At 43.6% G+C, this 16,269-nt stretch overlaps 1 protein-coding gene and 1 non-coding gene across 8 annotated transcripts in view; one reads left to right on the top strand and one right to left on the bottom strand.

The window, feature by feature from the left end:
* Positions 1-3,599: 3,599 nt before the first annotated feature.
* The window catches only part of SEPHS1 (selenophosphate synthetase 1), a 28,520-nt gene continuing 15,850 nt past the window's right edge, over positions 3,600-16,269 (bottom strand). For 5 of the 7 annotated variants that reach the window (XM_053572643.1, XM_053572645.1, XM_053572644.1 and 2 more), the window contains 4 exons: positions 14,899-14,989; positions 11,766-11,865; positions 10,087-10,299; positions 5,537-6,820 (listed from right to left, as the gene is read on the bottom strand). In XM_053572643.1, the coding sequence (XP_053428618.1) occupies positions 6,606-6,820; positions 10,087-10,299; positions 11,766-11,865; positions 14,899-14,989 (619 nt within the window). In that variant the 3' untranslated portion in view covers positions 5,537-6,605. Of the gene's footprint in view, positions 5,180-5,536; positions 6,821-10,086; positions 10,300-11,765; positions 11,866-14,898; positions 14,990-16,269 lie in introns of those variants that run through there. The other 2 variants (XM_053572648.1, XM_053572649.1) reach the window with 2 other exon arrangements.
* LOC128573221 (small nucleolar RNA SNORA2/SNORA34 family) lies at positions 10,641-10,777 on the top strand. The gene has a single exon (XR_008376378.1). It is a non-coding gene; the product is annotated as a small nucleolar RNA SNORA2/SNORA34 family (small nucleolar RNA).

Below are 16,269 nucleotides of genomic sequence, written 5' to 3'. Positions count from 1 at the left end.
TCATGGCTGTGAAAATCTTCCCCATGGGTATCTGGCCTTGTGTTAGGCAGAATATTGGTCCTCTTGAAAGATGTCCATATCTTAATCCCTGGAATCTGTGGCTGTTACCTTACGTGGCAAAAGGGATTTTGCAAATGTGATTAAGGCAAAAGACTTTGACATGGGGGATTATCCTGTATTAAGCAGTGAGCCCAATAATCACCAGTCCTTAAAACTGGAAAACTGCTCCCGGTTGTGGTTAAAGATATGCAGAAGGAAGCAGGGTCAGAGGTCCTTTGAGGGTGGAGGAAGGAGGCACCGGAAGGGGAACTCAGTAGATTTCTGGTTGACTAGAAGGTGGGAAAGGAAAAGCATGGACGCTCCCTACAGCCTGCAGAAAGGACCTGACCCTGCCAACAGCTCGATTTTGGTCCAGGGAGTGAGGCCCAGTTCAGCCTTCAGGCCTGCAGAACTGAAATGAACTGCGACATGATAAATTTGTGTGGTTTTAAGCCAGTGAGTTTGTCGTAATTCGCTGTATCAGCAATAGAAAGCAAGTCGGTTCTCTACTGCAACCCACCCACCCCTGGGCTGAATGCCTCTACTGCCTCAGCCCTGATTTTAGGGCTTGAAAGAACTTCATTGCTAAAGAAGATGAGAAGAATTTAGAGGAAGTTCAATAGCTTTGTTACCCAAGTTTTCGGGCTTTTATGTTTTTTTTGCAGTTTTTGGCCAGGGTTGGGTTTGAACCCGCCATTTCCAGTATATGGGGCCGGCGCCCTACTCCTTTGAGCCACAGGCGCCGCCCCTTGGTTTTTATTTTTTGTAATTCATGTGGCCATCCTAATACCCAGCAAAATAGAATGTCCAGCAGATAACAAGGTTCAGTGAACACTTGTTGTGTTGAACAGATCCATTCTGCCACAGCGGGCTACGTAAATAGCTACTTTTAAAAAATCTCAAATTTGCTCGGGAGGCTGAGACAAGAGAATCACGTAAGCCCAAGAGTTAGAGGTTGCTGTGAGCCGTGTGACACCACGACACTCTACCGAGGGCGGTACAGTGAGACTCTGTCTCTACAAAAAAAAAAAAAAAATCTGAAATTTACCAGCCAGGGCATAGAAATACAAGTCCTCAACATCTCTTCAGGTTCTCAACATTCCTGTAATTCAACAAAACTTGAGAGAACTAGGCACGGAAACATCTTCAGTCCCTATACCTCGGGGACCAAGGATCCTACAGTCACACGGTGGATGGAGTAAAATACCATTCTAGGGTTTAAATGAATGAGGACAGTTCTGTCCTTAAATACAACAATAAGGTTATGTCCAGACTATAAGTAATGAGAAGCAAGTGGCACAGAAGTATACAGTAGATGCTCATTTTTACAAAGTCCCCGTCTTCACTGGGGACTTCCAGTGTTACACACCTCAGTTATTTTATACTCTCTATATAAATTCTTTTATTCTTCCCTTAAAACTATAAAAACTGCCAAGAAAACAGTATGGCCACGTGCAGGGCAATCTTACTGCCTGAGCACGGATACCCCCATCTCCCTGACCATGAAACTCAGGCAGCGGCTCTACCCAGAGGAAGGATGTGTGCCTGTCTATGTGCGCCTTCATGTCAGACATGGAAAAAGCAAATGTGGTAAAATATATCAAGAGATTACATTCTTAGGAGAATACATCCTACAATTTTTTGCGCTTCTCTAAAATTTTGCAAAATAAAAAGATATGGGACACTGTGAAACTTAATGCAAGCAGGTCTACTAGACTGCTTTGACTTGGCATGAGGTGGGCCATGGCTGCTTAATTTTGTAGTTTTCAAAATTGTGCAGGTGAACTATTTATAGGTAAGTCGTTCAGATTTCTTTTATTACTTCATAGTACACTACAGATGAAATCTAGCTTTTATTTAAAAAGTAAAAACAGGCTGAGTGTGGTGGCTCATGCCTATAATCCTAGCACTTGGGAGGCCAAGGTGGGCGGATTGCTTGAGCTCATGGGTGTGAGACCAGCCTGAGCCAGAGTCAAAGAAAGTGGGGCATTGTGGCAGGTGCCTGTAGTCCCAGCTACTCAGGAGGCTGAGGCAAGAGAATCACTTGAGCCCAAGAGTTTGAAGTTGCCGTGGGGTATGATGCCACGGCACTCTACTGCGGGTGACAAAGTGAGATTCTGTCTCAAAATAATAATAAATAAGTAAAAATAGAAGGGTTCAACACTATAATTTTCTCAACTTTTCAAAAGGAACCAAAATAGGGCTATGTTCTCAAGAGAAATTTTACACAACTCTGCTTAAGAACTAGGCAAAATATAGTAGATCATGGATAATGATCAACATAAATCCTCCTAACGCTTATATAGAAATACAGTAGTAATATAAGGAATTTTCTATTTCTTCCTGTGAAGCTTTGATGGGCTTTATTACATGCAAGTCTCCTAAGCCTAAAACTCTATAATTATAGTCAATAGAACCTAGGACAATTAAAAACCACTGTGTGAAAAGCCAGGTGTGCTAGCACGTGCTTGTAATCCCAGCTACTTGGGTGGCTGAGAAGGGTGGGTCCTGTGGGTCCAGGAATTTGAGTCTAGCCTGGGAAAAATAGTGAGAAAAAAATTTTTTTAGGGCAGTGCATGTGGCTTAAGGAGTAGGGCACCGGCCTCATATACCAGAAGTGGCAGGTTCAAAGCCGGCCCTGGCCCAAAACTGCAAAAAAAAAGAAAGAAGAGGCCATTGAAAACATCAGCTGTGTTCACAGAATTGTAGGTCACAGTTAAGAACAGTGAGACACAGGAAGTCCCGCAGAGAACAGCTCCAAACACCTGTTTACCCTGCATGCAACAAAGCGTATGGCACCAAAGGCAAGCTGGGACTCCAGCGATTCTCAAACATGTCTAGACACCTGGCAGCACCCTGTTCTACTTAAAGAAGGCCCGTCTAATCCATCCACTCCCCATCTTCATTCATTTAGATGGCAGGACGACGTGGCTCACACATGTAGTCCTAACACTCTGGGAGACGGAGGCAGGTAGATTACTTGAGCTCAGTTCAAGGTGAGCCTGAGCAAGAGTAAGACCCTGTCTCTCCTAAAAAACTACCCAGGTAGGGTGCTGGCCCTATATGCTGGAGGTGGCAGGTTCAGACTCAGCCCTGGCCAGAAATGGCGAAGAAAAAAAAAAAAAAAACTACCCAGGTATTGTGATGTATGCCTGTAACCGCAGCTACTTGGGAGGGTGAGGAAAGAGCATCTCTTGACTACTAGGGTTTGAGGTTGCTGTGAGCTCTGATGAGGGCACAGCACTCTACCCAGGGCAGAGTGAGATTTTGTCTCAAAAAAAAAAAAAAAAAAAAAAAGATTTAAGCATAAGCAAGCTGATATTCCCATGCTCAACTTCTAGTAAGATTTTCATTATGAACTCTGGCTCATTTAACATGATTGCATGGTTTGTATCTGCATACAAGTGTATGCTTACTCTATTACTTCTAAAAACACCATATAGTGTAGCTATCTGATCGCTAATGAATGAAAATGATTTAGAACTCAGATATAACTCTTTTAAAGGGAATGCAAAATTAAAACTGAAAACGGCTGACTCCTACATTTACAAACAGAACAATTTAAAACATTCAGATTTATTCATTAAGGCATATGAAAGTTGGAAGACGATAATGTACTTATTTTTTAAAACTGAGCCAAAAAGTACATACTGCTTACACAATACTTCCATTTTTCTTGGACTGAGACACAACCAATTCTGTGCAAGTAACCAGCTAAGCTTTGATATTCCTTTGCAAAACATTCCTGATGCCTAAAAGGGATTAGGCTGTATTTGCTAATTCTGTGAATTCTAACAGACTGCATTTTTGGATGCGACTATGTCATAGATGAATTCGGTATACCAAGATATACTTCCATGTGAAGTTTTAAAGTGCTACCAGGAAATCAAGTAGTTATCTATTTATTGTTAATATTGAATTTTAAAATACTTCACACCAATTTTGCAACTAACTCAAATGCTACCCTCAGTGAAAAAAACTGATTCTTCAAGGAACTTTCAAGATAGAGGTCTTTTAGCCAGGTGTGGTGGTTTACACCTGTGATCCTAACACGCTGGGAGGCTGAGGTGGGTGGATCTCTTCAGCTCAGGAGTTCAAGACCAGCCTGAGCAAGAGATCCTGTTTCTACTAAAATAGAGTAATTAGCCAAGTGTAGTGACAGGCACCTGTAGTCCCAGCCACTCTGGTGGCTGAGGCAAGGGGATTGCTTGAGCCCAGAGTTTGAGGCTGCTGTGAGCTATGATGCCACGATACTCAGGGTGACAGAGTGAGACTGTCTCAAAAAGAAAAATAAAGATACAGGTCTTTTTTTCCCTTACTTGGTGGACCACAACTCAGAGACAGGAAATAAACAGAATGGTCAAGATTTAAAAGAAAAATCTCAACAAAATATTACAAAAGCCAGTCTACTTTCTTTCCCTCCCTTTCCTCTGCAACATTCATTTTGAGATCAGGTTCTCCAACAACAGTGGATTATCCCAAACCACTCACTTCTCATTCAGTAGGCCTGGAGAATAGGTACAGGAGCATACCTTTGGACAAACGCCCCCAGGTCATTCTAAGGCAGGTGGATCTAGACCACTCTCTGAAAGACATCACCATAAAGACATTCTTCCTCCCTATATCACATGAATTACATGCATCTTTAAGTACCCGGTTTTTTCCTGATAATTATGCATCTTCATAAAGATGATTTCCTTAAAGTGCATACACCACTTAGCTCACTTCTTTTCACCAGGCCAGACACTAAGGAAAATGCTAGCATCCACATTGAAAGCCCTTCAGATTCAGTCATCACTGTTTGGGGAAGGAAAAAGAAAAAGCTCAACAGTACGTTTATCTTACTCAGAGGTTTCCAACACATTTTATTTTGCAGACCACTGGTTTGTAGCTTTTGAGAACCAACATCTGTTTAAATTCCTATCAAATGTCCAGTTAATTTCAGTTCCACAGCAGCCTCTCCTGTACTGCACTCCACACTGATGGCCCGAGGTCCAGCTGCACATGCATAAAGGCTGCCTGTTGGGTCCTGAGAGAGGAGGGCGAATCCATGCTAAAGCCTCTTCCAGGGAGCGTCATCTTCCCAGTGGTGGTTTCCTTTGGCAAGAAGTGGATCGGTTTACACGTACGGCTTTGGTGCCTGTAAGCAGGAAGCATTCAGAAACTTGAAAGACGTGGTGGTTTTTCTCTTACGAAGACAGACACTTGAGGATTTAGTGCCCTTTTGCTTAATGACAGGAATCCCACCCCCAGCTGTTTAATAGGTTAAAATATAAGAAAGCCTCTGGTTTTAAGTAACACAGGTTACACCTTTTTAGATCGCCTATTTATTCTAGAACTACAAAATTTAATTCAAGAAAATATAAGTCCCATGAAAGACTTGAAAGTTTTATAAAACTAAAATCTAGTTTTCCCCCAGTAAGTTGTACTTTAGGCAAAATCCTCCCAGTGCTTCTAAAATACTAAAAAGGGGCATCTGATTATACAAGAGCAATTAAAAAAATTAAATATTTATTAGAATAACAAGTTCAAGCTGCAATGTTGGCAATGCAGATTTTTAACACAGATCACAAAAAGCGTGCACGGAAAAAGTAGCTGGCGCAAAAGACAAAATAATGCTAAGAATTAGGCTCAATAGCCACTGATTTTGAGAGAACAAAAGGCCTGAAATCACTATACAAAATATAAAATGTATTTAACACTACCATCCACAGAACAGTCTTTATTATTGATTATATTTAAAAATTATTTGTGTAGTTAATGAGATATTGAATTGTAAATGAGTATTATACATGAGCCCCCTTTCGGAAGGCAATTCCTTGCTGCACTATAGAACATCTAATTACATGGCAAAAAGTATCCTTTTTTTGCTATCAAAGAAAACAGTTAATGGTATTACTGTAAATATCAGGAAGACTACAAAAAAAAAAAAGTAAGATTTCTTTTTAGTCTTCCAAGTGCTTTCCATGCAGCGTGAAGCACTTGCCTCGTGGGACTGAATGCACTACTAGAGGATGTCCTGGGTCCGAGACGCTGCCCTTGAATGACAAGACTAGGCTTTACAAATCAAAGACTCCAAGGAATCATGCAGCCCTCCTACTCCTGGGAGACCGTCCCATGCCACTTACCAATGCTGTCTTTCCAGAATACCATTCAAGACACTTAAAAAAGATGAGACTCATATGATAAATACACATAAAATGAAAAGACATGACCGCTATTTGACACTACTATTGGTAATGTCTGTGCTATGTGAAAGCACCTTTGAAAAGAGCCTATGCGGCAAGAGATAAGTGTCTAAAGATTCAAAATGAATCAACAGTATTGGATAACAATATAATTCTCAACTCAGAAGCTGCCTCAAGATTAGGTGCATCTTCAGTTAATGTAACAGGAAAAAAGGCAATGGATTTTATTTTATTAATTGTATCCACTCACAAATCGACCTAAGGTCACCAGATGTGGAGACACAATGAGATTTTTGTTGTTTATAGTCTTTAATTGAAGTGATGATAAAGGAAATAGATCTATTTAAAAACAAAACCAAACAGCTATTTCTGTCTAGATTAAGAGGTGGCCCCAGGTGTGGGATTCACATTTTGAGTGGCCACTTGTGGTGCGACTTCGATGATCCGGGGTTTGTCTATGATCCTGGCTGTGCGGTTGCCCTTCTCTACAATCCCAATAATCCATGCTTGGTGACCTTCACCGTATTTAGGGGACTTTATCTCTGCACAAAACCGAGCTGCTTGCTCTCGTGGTAAACAGATCAGAAGGCCTCCTGGCAAAGGGGGAAAAAAAAAGAAACGTCATTAGTTGTGAAATGAGAGCTGCTTCTCTGCCTCTGTTCTGCACAGATCCATGTCCCATCACCAACTCGTGGCTCTCTATTGGTGAGTTGTTTTTGTTCAACTAAGAAGCCTGCTTTGTTTTGTAGAATCACCAAGAAATCAGGCAATATTTGGGTAAATTCCTAATATAACACACACGTACTCACAAACCAACAAAGTTTACAATGAGAAATGACCTCTCTGTGAACCACTTAGGAGTAGGGTGTGGGGCCTGGGTACTGCACCGGGCGGCACTTTCCTCCATGCTACACCGAAGGAAATGCTGACAAACAAGGAGAACTTTTTTTTTTTAGACAGAGTCTCATTATGTTGCCCCTGGTAGAGTGCCATGGTGTCACAGCTCACAGCAACCTCAAACTCTTGAGCTTACGCGATTGTCTTCATCAGCCCCTCAAGTAGCTGGGACCACAGGCACCCACCACAACACCTGGTTATTTTTTTTTTTTTTGGCCGGGGCTAGGTTTGAACCCGCCACCTCCGGCATATGGGACCGGCACCCTACTCCTTGAGCCACAGGCGCCGCCCTACCTGGTTATTTTTTATTGCAGTTGTCATTATTGTTTTAGTTGGCCCAGGTTGGATTCAAACCCGTCAACCTTGGTGTATGTGGCTGATGCCCTAATCACTGTGCTACGGCACAGAGCCATAAGAACTTTTGCTTTTCAATTTGACTCCACATGGCTTCCTTCATATTACCGTCTTTTGTTTTAATTCTAAGACTCATGAAAGAGCGTTTGCCTCAGAGTATCTGGAATCTATTCCTAACTCTGTTGACTATCTTCAAAACAGAAGAGAAGTATAAAATACATTAAAATAAACTTTTATTGCCAGGCACGGTGGCTCATCCCCATAATCCCGGCACTTTAGGAGGCAGAGGTAGGAGGACTGCTTGAGGCCAGGAGTTCAAGACCAACCTGGACAACATAGTGAGACCTACCTCTTAAAAAGAAAATTAAAAAATTAGCTAGGCACAGTCTCTCTCTGACCTGTAGTCTCAGCTACTTGGGAGGCTGAGGCAGGGGTATCACTTAAGCCCAGGAGTCCAAGGCTGCAGGGAGCTAAGATCATACTACTATATTCCAGCTTTGGTGACAAAGCAAGACTCTGACTCAAAATAATCAATTAATTAAATAAACCTTTGTTGCTATTTGTAGAAGCTAGGCTGAAAAATTTTATTTCTAAGTAGTAATAACATAAGCAGAAAAATATTTATATGTATTCTACAAAAAAGTAAAAACTTGGGCTGTGTCTGTGGTTCAGTGGGTAGAGTGGCGGGTTCAAACCTGGCCCCAGCCAAACTGCAACAACAACAACGAAAATAGCCGGGCATTGTGGTGGGCGCCTGTAGTCCCAGCTACTCAGGAGGCTGAGGCAGGAGAATCGCGGAAGCCCAAGAGCTGGAGGTTGCTGTGAGCTGTGACATCACAGTACTCTACTGAGGGCAATAAAATGAGACTGTCCTATTTATGAAGGAAACGAATGGTAATATTCACTAATTCAACATTCACTCAGTTCCCACTAGATGGCAGACACTGCTCTAGACAGTCCACCAGCAGGGAAAACAATCTCTGTCTTCTCACTTCCAGAAAACAAGACCTTTGGGGCGGCACCTGTGGTTCAGTGAGTAGGGCACCGGCCCCATATGCTGAGGGTCGTGGGTTCAAACCCAGCCCCGGCCAAACTGCAACAAAAAAAAATAGCCGGGCGTTGTGGCGGGCGCCTGTAGTCCCAGCTGCTTGGGAAGCTGAGGCAAGAGAATCGCGTAAGCCCAAGAGTTAGAGGTTGCTGTGAGCCGTGTGACGCCACGGCACTCTACCAAGGGCGGTACAGTGAGACTGTCTCTACAAAAAAAAAAAAAGAAAACAGACCTTTGAAAACCAGGAATTTAAAGGGTCTTCTCTCTCTAGAGTCTATGAATGGCTTAGTAGGGTTCTGAAACCCCACACCAGGATACAGGGCTAATAAGGGCAGGGCTTTGTAGTCCCAGCAGTGTGGTCAGGCCTCTGGTCCCACAGTGGAATCTCCCCAGCAGCTTTTACTGTGACTGAGGCCCAGGCCCACCACAGCCAGATCATACCAGGTTTTCCCGGGGCTGTGTCTAGGCCTGTGACTTTTTAAAATTCCCAGGTGATTCCATTACTTTGCAAAGGTAAAAACTAGAATTCTGGGGGCTAGACGTGGTAGCTCATGTAATCCTAGTTAGCACTCTGGGAGGCCGAGGCAGGTGGATTGCCTGAGCTCACAGGTTCGAGACTAGCATAAGCCAGAGTGAGACCTCATCTCTAAAAATACCTGGGCATTGTGGCAGGTACCTATAGTCCCAGCTACTTGGGAGGCTGAGGCAAGAGAATCGCTTGAGCCCAAGAGTTTTGAGGTTGCTGTGAACTATGAAGCCATAGCACTTTACTGAGGGTGACAAAGTGAGATTCTGCCCCCCCCCCCAAAAAAAAACACTCTAGAATTCTGGAGGTAAGGAAATGGAAATAAGAGAGAAATTAAAAACCAGGAAGAAAAGGTAGGGCGCTTTAAAAGATGAAACAGAAGAGTTAAGGTAAAGAGAAGAGAAAAAGAGGGCAAAGATAAAAATGGGACTTTGAAGACATAATATATTATTTTATTCTTTTTTTTTTTTTTTTTTTTTGCAGTTTTTGGCAGGGGCTGGGTTTGAACCCGCCACCTCCGGCATATGGGGCCGGCGCCCTACTCCTTTGAGCCACAGGAGCAGCCCCTTTTCTTTTTTTTTTTTATTCCCACCACAATAATGTCTCCTTTAATTTAAACTAAAAACCATAAAGGGTTCCTGAAATATTATTTTATTCTTAAAATAACTGCCTGTTCAACGTAATCTGTAGGTATTACAGCTTATTTCACACGATAAGCTTCCAGCGAAAACTGAATAAAGACCTTATTTTCTCTCTCTTCTCCCTCTCCCCCCATTGCCGTATTTCTACATCAGAGAGGAGAGTACAGGTCACTCAACTTAAACACCGCTCAATGACACCCAGGACAACAGGGACTGCAGCCCACCCCAGGAGGCGGCATGGGGAACCCGTGCTGAGGTGCTGAGGAGCCCAGGCCTCCAGGAATGCCCTCCTACAAAGTGGGGTCCTACTCATGGGCTAGGCTGCTTCTTCCTCATGAACTTTCTGGCAGCCTCCTTAGTTTATTCTTCAGACTGGGCCCAGTGTTCTTATACCTGATGTCTCTGGGCAGGTCCCGTGCATGAGGCCAAACATGTTCCCACAGGCCTTGCTCACCGCAGCCATCTTGGCCAGCACGGGAAGGTTGTGGATCACAAAGGACACCTCATTCCTCTGCTGCTTGGCCAGGTTCTGTGCGTGGCCCAGAATCCCAAAGCCGGTGATGTCGGTGGCTGCATGGGCATTGAACGTGTGCATGAGTCCTGCAGCTGAGAGAAGGCACAGGGGTGACTCTAGGGAAAAACCACCTTTCCTCAACCCCAATATCTCACCTACATGACTGCAAATTCCTTATGTGTCAGGGAGAGGACACACAGAAATAGTGGGAATGTTAATGTTGTAACATCAATACAAATCAGAGTAAAATTCTGATTTTTACTTCAACTTGAACCACCTGGAAACTGTCAGAAGATTCAGTTAATAGTAATTTTTCAGTAAAAAAAGCTGTGCAGAGGAATTATAATCTCAATGGAAGATAAGCCTATAAAGATCGTCCTGAAATCAAACGGGACTTTTTAAGAATGGCTGACTTAAAATCCAGGTTACTCTCTTGGCCCTGAATCAAGGCCAGCAGTTTGCTGAAGCTGTTGGTTTCAAGCAGGAGCCTAAAGAATTATCTTTCTGTGGTCTGTTGGCCATTTCAGAACTTTGGAAATGTAATGGTCAATTCATTAGAAAGAAGCAGTCTGAGTCATTGGTGATAGATGTAGGCTAGTGTGATTTGTAGTCTTAATACTGTCGGGTTCCAAAATACCCATAAAATATTACTATATTTATCTCACAAGGATATTTAAGTTATTTGTTAGAATTATAATGCTGTTAAATCTTAATTACAGCTCCTCAAAATGACTGTGGGTTTTTACCCAAAACAAAAAGATAATTCTACAGTAAAAAAAAAAAAAAAAAAAAAATCCAGGTTACTCTCAACAGAAAGGAATTAGGTGAATTGCCTTCAGTTTCTTTTTGAGACATTAGCCTATGGTTGGGCAAAAATCACTGAACACAAAGCCTATTTTATAATAAAATGTTACACATCTCATGGAATTCCCTTAATACTCCACAGACAATTACAGACAGGATGGCTGTATAGATGCTCAAAGCACAGCTCCTACTGATGTGTAAAGCTTCTTCATTGCAGTAAAGTCAAAAATCACAAGGTGCACCATCGTTAAGTTGGGGACCACCAACTATGGAACAAAGCCAAACAGGTGCCAGCAGAAGATGGTCTCAAGTCACTGGCCCAATCTGGCATGCGGCTGTGTCCCAGCTAAGAATGGCTTCCTTTTTTTTTTTTTTTTTTTGTAGAGACAGAGTCTCACTGTACCGCCCTCGGGTAGAGTGCCGTGGCGTCACACGGCTCACAGCAACCTATACTCTTGGGCTTACACGATTCTCTTGCCTCAGCCTCCCCAGCACCTGGGACTACAGGCGTGCGCCACAACACCCGGCTATTTTTTTATTGCAGTTTGGCTGGGGCTGGGTTTGAACCCGCCACCCTCGGCATATGGGGCCGGCGCCCTACTCACTGAGCCACAGGCGCCGCCCTAAGAATGGCTTCTTACATGCTTCAAGAGTTGTGGGGGATCAATATGCAATGGAGACCACATGTGACCCCCAAAGCCTGGAACATTCACTGCTTGGCGCTGCTGAGAAGTCTGCCCCCTCCACGTCTTACCTGTCCTGTTGAGTCTCGCCATGTTCATCATCGCTTCTTGGTATGCCAACTCGACATCTTCTTGGGTGACCACTAGTTTAATTTTATTCCATTTTTCTGGCTAATAATAGGAATACAGGAGGGGGAAAAAAGAGAAAAATGCCGTTAATCTTTACTTTTAGCCACTGATAAAAAGAGCAAGAAAATTTTCCTAGTCATTTTCTGGGGAGTTTTATTTATCTAATTTTCAAGAGAAATTAAGTCTTCTGACTCTTGGTACTTTATGATTAGTATTTTAAGTGTCCATTAGAACTGTCAGTACGGTGTCTTCAGTTCTCATTCCACTTCTGTAATCAAGCCTCATGGTTGCTGGGCGTGTAAATGCCAGCAGGATGCTCACTGCAGCCTGTCCTCACAGCCGCTCTGAGCATCCTCTGCCTCTCCTCCGTATCTCCTTTGTTAAGCTGCCAGCTTTCACTTTTCGTACTATAATTATACCTTCACTAACCTTAACTGAATTTTGGAGTCAAACTATCTTGACTGAATCAGTGGAAATGAAAACAACTTTAATTGCAAACACTCTGAGGACAGCCTTGGGTACCAAAAGACCCCGTCATTCTCTTTCTTCCTCATTTTTTAAATGAGGAAGATTTTTAAAGAATATTGAGCATTGTGGTCCTGGGTTCCTGGCACACTAGCCTCACAGTCCATTAACCACCCAAACCCATGCATTTGCTGTTTACTTTTCAATAATATTAAGGAAATCCAATCATCTACCACCCAGTGCAGTCATTAGAAGTGGCCTGAACTTCTGTCCACCCTCCCCCTGTTGTCCTCATCACTTCCTGAGCGGTAACAATTATTCTGAATTTTGCACTCACTCCCCTTCCTTTTATTTATTTTTATTTGAGACAGTCTTTTGTCATCCAGGTAGAGTGCTCATCACAGCTCACAGCAATCTCAAACTCTTGGGCTCACGTGATCCTCCTGCCTCAGCCTCCCGAGTAGCTGGAATCACAGCTGCCACTTATCACAACACCTGGCTAGTTTTTCTATTTTTAGTAGAGATGGGATCTTGCTCTTGCTCAGGCTGGTCTCGAACTCATGAGATCAAGCAATCTACCCACTTCAGCCTTCCAGAGTGCTAGGATTACAAGTGTGAGCCACTGCACCTGGCCTCCCCTCCCTTTTAAAAAATAGTATTCTTGGCCCGGCACCTGGCCCAGGCCAGCTAAACAATGACAACTCCAGCCAAAAAATAGCTGGGTGGTGTGGTGGGCACCTGTAGTCCCACCTACTTGGGAGGCTGAGGCAAAAGAATCACTTAAGTCCAAGAGTTTGAGGTTGCTGTGAGCTATGACACGATGGCACTCTACCCAGGGGGACATAGTATTCTCCTAATAAATGACTAAGCTGTACACCCTTTGGATGTTTCTCTTCTTTGTTTTGAGACAGATTCTCACTCTGTCATCCTCGGTAGAGTACCAAGGTGTCGTAGCTCACAACAACCTCAAACTTTTTTTTTTTGCAGTTTTTGGCCGGGGCTGGGTTTGAACCCGCCACCTCCGGCATATGGGGCCCACGCCCTATTCCTTTGAACCACAGGCACCACCCTCTTTTTTTTTTTTTTAAGAGACAGAGCCGTACTTTGTCACCCTCGGTAGAGTGTTGTGGTATCATAGCTCACAACAACCTCCAGCTCTTGGGATTAGGCGATTATCTTGCCTCAGCCTCCTAAGTAGCTGGGACTACAGACACCTGCCACAACCCCTGGCTATTTTTTTTTTTTTTTTTTGTAGAGACAGAGTCTCACCTTACCGCCTTCAGTAGAGTGCCATGATGTACACAGGACTCACAGCAACCTCTAGCTCTTGGGCTTCCGCGATTCTCCTGCCTCAGCCTCCCAAGCAGCTGGGATTACAGGCGCCCACCACAACGCCCGGCTATTAACCCCTGGCTATTTTTTTTTTTTTGTTGCAGTTTGGCCAGGATGGGTTTGAACCCGTCAGCCTCAGTGTATGGGGCTGGTGCCCTACTCACTGAGCCACAGATGCTGCCCAACCTCAAACTCTTGAGCTCAAGCAATCCTCTTGCCTCTTGCCCTAGCCCTCCCAGTAGCTGGGACTACAGGCACCTGCCACAGCACCCAGCCATTTTCAGAGGTGGGGTCTTGCTCTTGCTCAGTGTGGTCTCCAAGTCCTGAGCTTAAGCAAGCCACCAGCCTTGGCCTCCCAGAGTGCCAGGATTACAGGCATGAGCCACTGTGCCCGATTTACTTAAAATTATTGATTATTCCTTTTTAACTGTTTCTCAGGACTAGTAATTCGAGATCACAGTTACAGAAATGAAATGCACCATGCTGTGTGTGAATATACCACAATCTTATTAATTTGTGAGTTCTTGTGGCAATGACAATTAAGTCAATCTTAAGTAAAGTATGATTATAGCTCAGTATAATGCAAAAATGGCTCAGGAGAAATACCCTCATATTCTAGATTCATTCTCCATAAGAGAATTAATCATGAAAATGTTCTGAGTCACTAATCAGTTTAAAAAGACAAAACTACCAAGCAAAAACCACCAAAAACCCCACGACTAAAACAAAAAAAAAAATTTTTTTTTAATAGAAACAGAGTCTTACTTTATCACCCTCGGTAGAGTGCGGTGGTGTCACACTGCTCATAGCAACCTCTAAATCCTGGGCTTAGGCGGTTCTCTTGCCTCAAGCCTCCCAAGTAGCTGGGACTACATACAGGCACCCACCACAACGCCTGGCTATTTTTTTGTTGCAGTTTGGCCTGGGCCGGGTTTGAACCTGCCACCCTCGGTATATGGGCCAGCGCCTTACCCACTGAGCCACAGGCGCTGCCCACTAAAACAATTTAAAGTGTCAAAAACCCTAGCTTTATATTCAAACCATTACACTTTCCACAAATTCTCCTCCACCTTACTTTTTCATTATGTTTAAGAGGTGAAAGAAAGCTATCTGGCAACAAAGAAACACACAAAGCCTCCCGAATTCTTTACAGAAGTCTTTGAGCCCCCAAGCTGGGGCTTACCTGTTCTAATCAAGCGTTCAGTACCTGAAAATTTCACTTAATTTACCTGAAAACTTGTTCACGCTCCCGCCCATCGCACACAGTGGTTTACTCACAATATCCAGCCACTGGTGCACGGCCACGGCGACCTGTGTCCCCAGGGGTTTCGTCAGCACCAGCACATCCCCGGGCACTGCATTATCTGGCCTGAAGGAAAGAAAACGGGCAGCTCTAGTCCAAGTAACCAAGGAGGAAAACTCATCACTATTAAATGTTTCAAACACAATTTTCCTGCTCCTATTTTGTCTTTGTACTTAAATTTAGGCCAACTACCGCATGTGATGGTGCCTTGCAACTTGATACTAGGACTACTGTGGAATAAAACATTACACATATAAGTCGATTACTGACAAGATTTTAAAAAGTGTACAAAGAAGCCGAACACTTAGCCCTCAGAGGTCCCATCAGCGGCATTCCCCACCCCCCAACCCGGCATCTCTGAGCTTGTGTGTAAGTTTCAACGTAGACCCACCAAGTTCCAAAGGGACTGAGGCAATCAGACCTCTGTGACAATGACTGCTGTGTTTATAATCGTTTATCTGATAGACTCAGGTGTGATTTGAAGGGCTATAGGATGTGGCTGGAACCCGTGGGTCTGATGTCTTGGTAATTCTGAATTCAGGTTGTCAAACTCAGACTAACATGCATGCATTTCCTACCTGGCACTCAGCTCCCTCTAAAGTGTGACAGAGTGCAATACTACAAAGGCAACCCTAAAAAGATGACTGATCCCTAAAGAAAGAAAACATCTGTCGCATTTGTGTCCTCACTGCCGGAACACAGATCTGCCAGTTCTGCCCTTCCCAGCCCCAGGAGCTACCACGTGGCAGCTCGGGCTGACTTGAGACTCCTCCACTACGCGCCAAAGTCAAAGGCCGGGGCAGATTTCACACCAGCACCTTGCTCCCCAGCTCAACCTGGACGACCTGGACTATTTGTACCCACCCTCAGCTTTGAAAAATACTCTTGTGACACAAGAAATTCGTTTTCCAAAAACTAGACCTGAGCACGTGAATGCCTTTCACTCCAGACTCAGCTATCCTGGGAAGCTGGTGTCTTGCACTTCTCTGGTTGTGTGTAACCTATGAATTCATGCCAATTCAGTGTAATAAAACTATTCAGTTATTTTTAAGTTTGTGAGTAATATCAGACAAAATACAATTATGTGCACAGGCTCATTATCTTTTACAAAGTAAACATACATGCATTGGCAAAAATTCTTTTTTTTTTGAGACAGAGTGCTGTGGTATCATAGCTCACAGCAACCACAAACTCTTAGACTTAAGTGCTCATCATACCTCAGCCTCCCAGGTAACTGGGACTACAGGCACCTGCCACAACACTCAGGTAATTTTTTCTGTTTTAGTAGAGACAGGGTCTTGCACTTGCTCAGATTAACAAAAAGTTCTTAAAACTAGTTTAGTCAT

The sequence above is a fragment of the Nycticebus coucang genome, chromosome 20 (genome assembly GCF_027406575.1).
Source record: "Nycticebus coucang isolate mNycCou1 chromosome 20, mNycCou1.pri, whole genome shotgun sequence".
Classification (NCBI taxonomy): Eukaryota; Metazoa; Chordata; class Mammalia; order Primates; family Lorisidae; genus Nycticebus; species Nycticebus coucang.
Note: the sequence above shows the minus strand (reverse complement) of the source record. Positions and strands in the feature narration are given on the sequence as shown.